Raw genomic sequence first — 6,165 nt, forward strand, 5'->3', positions numbered from 1 at the left:
CACTTGATGACCATGCAATTGCCACAGTCTCCCTTCTCCCTGGTGAGACTCTGAGGGATTTGCAAGTGCACGGTCATTTCTGGTCTTTACTTAAAATTGTATTACTTTGTTTCTCCTGGATAGTTTTTCACTAATTTTCATTTTTCATACGGCATGGAAATATCATTTGTGTCGATTCCTTAGATTGCGGCCTCCTTAAATTTTTGGCTTGAGGAAAGTACTCCCTAATTCCAGCCCAGGAAACAGCTTTTGAATTAGTATTGTGATTATCCGTGGTTGAAAATCAAGGAATGTCCACTCACCCTCCCTTCAAAAAAAGCCCCAATACAAATAACTTATATATTTAAATGCATTTTATATATGCTTAAAATTATATATATTTTATATGCATAGGTAATTATATGTCAATGTAAATACTTTGTTTATATTATATGTAAAGATAATTATACATACAGTATTACATATTATCTAATATTTATATATTTATAATGTTGGATTATATATGTATATACAGTTAGATTCATAGGTATACTTATGTTTACATATATTTACATATATATTATTTTAGAATAAGAAGAAAATAGATATACTACATGTATTTTTATACAATATATATACTCCGTATATTTTTAAACCTTTTTTCTGTCCTTTCCAATTTTCTTTTTTTAGATCCCTGCTTCAAAATATATCACCAAACGTGGGTGAAACTGACTGACTGTGAAGGACAGATTAGTATTTCGTTTGTAAACTGTTCACAGAGCAGCCATTTTCTGTCACTCGACTTCCTGCCACACCGGTTCCCCGGAAGGTGCTTCAAGGGTGCTGGGCAGTTTCTCTTCTGCACCAGGCACTGCTCTAACACTGGCAGCCTGGGCTCTGCTCCTGCACAGGCCTGCAGACGGTCCCCCTCGTGGAGTTTCCATTTGAGAGGCACCAATGTGACTGGCCCTGAGCGTGTCAAGGGAGCTGCACTGAAAGCTTCTCTTGGCTTGACTCGGTTGAATGCAGACTCTACAGAGGATTACGATATTTGTTATATCAATACTCACGGTAACTATTGTTTACTATGTTCAGATTCTCAGCAAGTAACTTGCAAGTTTATGTGATTTAATCTCTCCAATTTCCACTGGAAAACTAGTACTGACAACTACTAAAGTTTTCTCACAGTTTCCCTGTCTCAGTTATAACTGGATCCACATTGCCAAGCATGTTATCACTCATGTATATGCAGTCAACACATTACTGGTGACAGACGAAGAGAACTAATGAATTAATGCCTCAGCTCTATGCTGCTATTATCTATCGATTATGTCGGAAAATATGAGCTATGGCTCCTGTGAAGAAAGGTGGAAGACATCAAATCTAGTGAATGAGTCCTTTAATAGGGAAATGCAGACAGAGGAGGCAACTTGTATTTCAGTGCAATCGAAGAAATTTAATAATGCTGTACAGGATCAAATCTCTAAGTGCTAGAATTTGAAAAGAGACATATATTGAGACGTATTTATTTCAACATTGGTTCTCATTTGTATGAATATTTCCTACTGGATTGAGATTTCTTTCATTTTTGATGAACGTGTTGAACTTCCAGTGTAATAACACGAGCGCAGTGTTGAAGTCATGACATTATCTGAGGCTCGTAAATGGAAGACAAAGTGAAAGGAAGTGGAAACAAAACTGGGACAAGCCCAAAAGCTGCAAACCCTGGGCTCGCCGTGTCAGACTCTCACATGCAAGAAGGTGCTGATAGCAGCTGGGTCGATGCCCGACACCTCCATCCCCCCAGTGGCCGCGCTACCTCCTCCCTGGTGCATTGGCCCATTTTGTGTTGCTCTAAGAGAATATCTGAGACTAGGTAATTTGGAAAGAACAGAGGTTTGTTTGTCTTATGATTCTGGGACAGCTGATTCTGGCATGGACCTCAGGCTTCCTCTACTCATGGTGGAAAACGGCAGGCACTGGCGGGTACAAGCAGATCACATGGTGAGAGGAAGCAAGAGAGGCAGGGAGGAGATGCCAGGGTCTTTTATACAACCAGCTCTCCAGGGAACTAATAGAGCAAGATTTCACTAGGGCCCCACTTCCCCCAGGGAGAACATGAATCCATTCATGAGGGATCCGCCCCCCATGACTCAGCTTCCAGCACTGCCACATTGAGGACCAGATTTCCACATGAGTTTCGGTGGGGACAACACATCCAAATTCTATCACCTGGTGACACTGAAGATGATGTGCTCCAGTTCTCTCTGCACCGTTCGCTGTGACCTGACCCAGGTCCGTGACCTGCCAAGGCAGGAGACCGACCTCCACAGTTCTGCACCCAGGTGGGAGAATCTTCCTTTTTTCCCATCCGAAGGAGGAGAACGTATTCAGTTCCCCTGGAGCAGCTGGATGGTGGCAAATTCCAAAAGGCTCAAGCCACCTCTGTTCCCCATGAGATTATCCAACAGATCTCCAACTTCCCCCGCACGAGGGCTGAAATTCCTCACTGGACTCGATGACTCACTAGAGTCTCTGGAGCCCTGTGTGGTGCAGGAGATGGAAGAGACCCTGGGCAGGAGGAGGAAAACATACATTCCGATTTTAAATAGCCTTTCTCGATCATTTTCATGTTTGCTTTTTACTCCTTTGTAAATATCAGGTCTGATTGGTTAATTGTTCCAGAGCCAGTACACGTGCCTCGAAGAAGAGTTCCTCCCAACAGAGCCAGCATCACCTTGGCCAGATTCTCCTTCACGGGGTGGTTGCATAATGAGAGTGCACTTTGGTCATTCTTTCTAGACAGGAAACTTTTCCTCACTTGCTCATGTAGTAACTGTCGGTTTAGTTAACACTAGACGCCACTTGTACACATTGCGTGTCCGCTTGACTGGGTGCACACACTGCGGGAGAGCGCGGGATGCCGACAGCATGTGAGTGAGCGAGGTGCACTGCCAGACCCTGCGCGTGGGGAGGAAGAGCGCTCACCGGACTCCTGCCCGGACCGTGAACATGACAGCTCAGTCTTGGTTCTGCAATTCTCTCAACTATGCATAAAGTCGTTAAATCCCGGATAGCAAACATGATGTGGCTCCAGAGAGTTTTTGGGCAAAGTGACAGTACAGACTTAACTAGAACAATTTTCTTTTACAGTAAATATAACAATATCCTTTAATGGATGAATGAATAAGGAAACTGTGACATATACATTTAAATACACCCCCCCCCTCCCCACAACACAGAGCATGGAATACTACTCTGCCACAAAAAAGAATGACATACTCCCATTTGCAACAACATGGATGAGCCTGGAGAAATTTATATTGAGTGAAATAAGCAAAGCACAGAGGTATAAATATCACATGTGCTCACTTATGTAAGGAGCTGTGAGAGAAAGAAGGAAGGAAAGAAAGTCCATAGCAGTGTGTTGGACTTGCAGAGGGACAGAGCATTCCATGGGCTACAAAGTGGAGTAAGGGGGTTGAGGGAGGGAGAGGGAGTTCGGGCATTATCGGGTGGGGAACACAGGGTACAAATGCAATTTGTGGTAATGGGCGTGCTGCCAGTAGGAATCTGGCCCTCACATCATGGGCACAAGGGCTGACAATCAGCTTTCTATCTCATGAATATTCATAAACAATATTCTCTCTCTCTCTCTCTCTCTGTGTGTGTGTGTGTGTGTGTGTGTGTGTGTCTGTATATATGTACATATAAAAAATGTCTTCTAACCATGAAAAAAGTATGTATTGCAAAATGGGAAAAACTATACACACAAAAAACCCCGCATTCTTTTCCAGATTTCTTCGAATTTCTGTCTTTCCCTCAGGGTCACTAACTTCTTTTCTCTCATTTCACTTCTACCGACTCCAGTATGGTTTCTGCTTATTCGTTCTACAAACCAAATGTCACTAAGGTTGCCAGTACGGTCTATTTTCCAATGTAGTGGGCAGTTTGAGTTCACACCTTCTGTGGAATCTACTGATTCCTCTTCTCAGCACATTTATTGTTTAGAAAAGACATTTATCGTCTTTGTCTCCAAAGGGTGAGTCTTTATAATGGATGGCTATTCCATCTTCTTCATCTGTGGCTCTTCTGTCCACTTCCTTTAAAGTTTGAAGGTCCTTAGAATCCAGACAATGTCTGTTTCTCCCTCTGTCATCTCTTCCCACATGACCAACTTCATTTCTGCACTTTCAGTTGCCATTATGATCCTCCAGGCATTGAATTCCTTGCCAATTGCAAATTCCTGTGTCCAACTAGTGCTGGACATTTGCACTTACATGTCTAGCAATTTGTGGGGCGTATCGGTAATTTTATTTCTATTTCCTGACATGCTTCCATCTACCTTCTGCAGAGAGAATTTTATTGGTTGTTTCATTTTCTCATTATACTGTTTCACATAACTGATATTAAGTATGAGTGTGTTTCTTTTGAGCTCTCTTTCCCTCCAAGAATCAAAGATAGAAGAGAGCATGTTCACATCCGTATTCTGAGGGGAACAAACAACCTCTTTTAGGTGAAGTTCATTTTTACCGATAGCTCGAATACACTAATGTTGAGGAGATGAATTGTACCATCTGTCTTTACGTCAGGTTGTAGAGACAGGCTTGGACTTTCTTTTTAAAGAATAAACAAATACAAGCATTTTTCTATAGTAAAAATTTAATGCAGAAAGCAATATAATAGTTTCACAAAATACAAAGAATATATTTTGTTCTATGAAGCACAGTATAAAGGCGTATTGACAAAAACAATTTCAATCTTGTCAACAGTTAGATAAATAAACATTTAAATAAATAAATAGATAGATACATTTGCACGGTCGTCTGTAAGTACCAGTCCCTGCAGGGTTGAACATGACGCTGCTGAACACCCTGAAGGCATCTGACAAACTTGAGGCACTTCATGTCATGATTGTAGCAGAAGTGACAGTCTTGGCGACCGGAGAGCTCAGGAAAGTGCCATAGTGTGTACTCGTCCATGAGAGTCGTTTCCACGTCGGACCAGGTCTCATTGCCTCCTCCCTAATCTTCCCCGCATGTTTATTGATGAAGAGAAGGATCTCACGATTTCTGCTCTCACGACCTCCCAGGCGCAAGGGCTGTGCCTCTTCTCTTTCAGGTAGAGACTGATTCTTTGGAAGTATTTCCTCACGGCCAGTGCGAAGTCCTCGTTCACCAGGGGAGTCTCTTCCACCCCCACCTCCGGCATCAGACAGGCTTCCAGGTCGTCCAGCTGCTGATAGAGTCCAGTGCAGAGTTTGTCCAAGAGGCTCTCATCCCAAGCAGCCGATGAGCCCTCTGTGCAGAAGAGGTTGAAGCTCTGCTGGGTCATCTCATGGAGGACAGAGATGGCTCGGGCCTTCTGCAGCTGGTGGCCATCCAAGTCTTCCTGGGGGAATCCGAAGTCATTTCTGTCCTTCAGGCAGGACAGAGGGGAGATTCTCCTCATTCGTCCCAGGAGTATCAAGGCCCTCCTGGTCCCCAGGCTGTGGGCCTGAGGCAGATCACAGCCCAGAGAGCAGGTCGCCTGGCAGCTGAGCACCAGCAGGGCCATCAGAAAAGGAAAGGGCAAGGCCATTGGGGATCTCGCAGATGCTGCTGGCCTGGCTGAGATGGGCGACTCTGAGCCTTAGCCGCTAGGTTCTCTGAAGAGCTTGCTTTGTGCATGTGTCTTAAATAGGGAACACACTAGTTTCCATTTTTTGGATGCCCGTGTCTTCCTTTCTACTTCTGTTTTTGCTTTCTTTATGCACTCTCTACATACTTTGAGAGCAGCGTTTCTCCACCTTTTTCTTTTCTCTTTTATTTCTTTCATGGTGGCCTGCTCATCCCTTTCCTCCAGAGCCTGGTTAAATTGTTTTTTCCGAATTGACCCTCCTGTGATAAGCTACAAAGGCGGGGGTATATCGTGCAATTATTTACGGACCGTATCTGTAGCTCAGGTTTATACGTAGAAAAGAAAGTGTGAAGTTAACTTTTTGCATTCAATGCATGTTTAAGAAGGTCTCTATAAAAATTTTAAGCCAAGACTTAAGTTTCAAACTTATTGATTTGACTTGGCTTTATAAGTTTATTTGCTGAGCTCCTTTTTGTGTCATCTATTGACTTATATAAATTGTAATGAGTCAAATTTCACATGCAAATTCATGTTACAAAAATACACAATACCAATGTAATGACATAC

At 43.0% G+C, this 6,165-nt stretch overlaps 1 protein-coding gene across 1 annotated transcript; it reads right to left on the minus strand.

Annotated features, from left to right (window-relative positions):
• Positions 1-5,037: 5,037 nt before the first annotated feature.
• On the minus strand, positions 5,038-5,559 carry LOC134364582 (interferon alpha-4-like; the record flags this gene model as incomplete). The annotated part of the gene is made up of 1 exon (XM_063080517.1): positions 5,038-5,559. A coding segment is annotated over exon 1 (522 nt), but the record flags the coding sequence as incomplete, so codon positions are not given.
• Between the last annotated feature and the right edge of the window lie 606 nt (positions 5,560-6,165).

Source organism: Cynocephalus volans, chromosome 16, assembly GCF_027409185.1.
Source record: "Cynocephalus volans isolate mCynVol1 chromosome 16, mCynVol1.pri, whole genome shotgun sequence".
Lineage (NCBI taxonomy): Eukaryota > Metazoa > Chordata > Mammalia > Dermoptera > Cynocephalidae > Cynocephalus > Cynocephalus volans.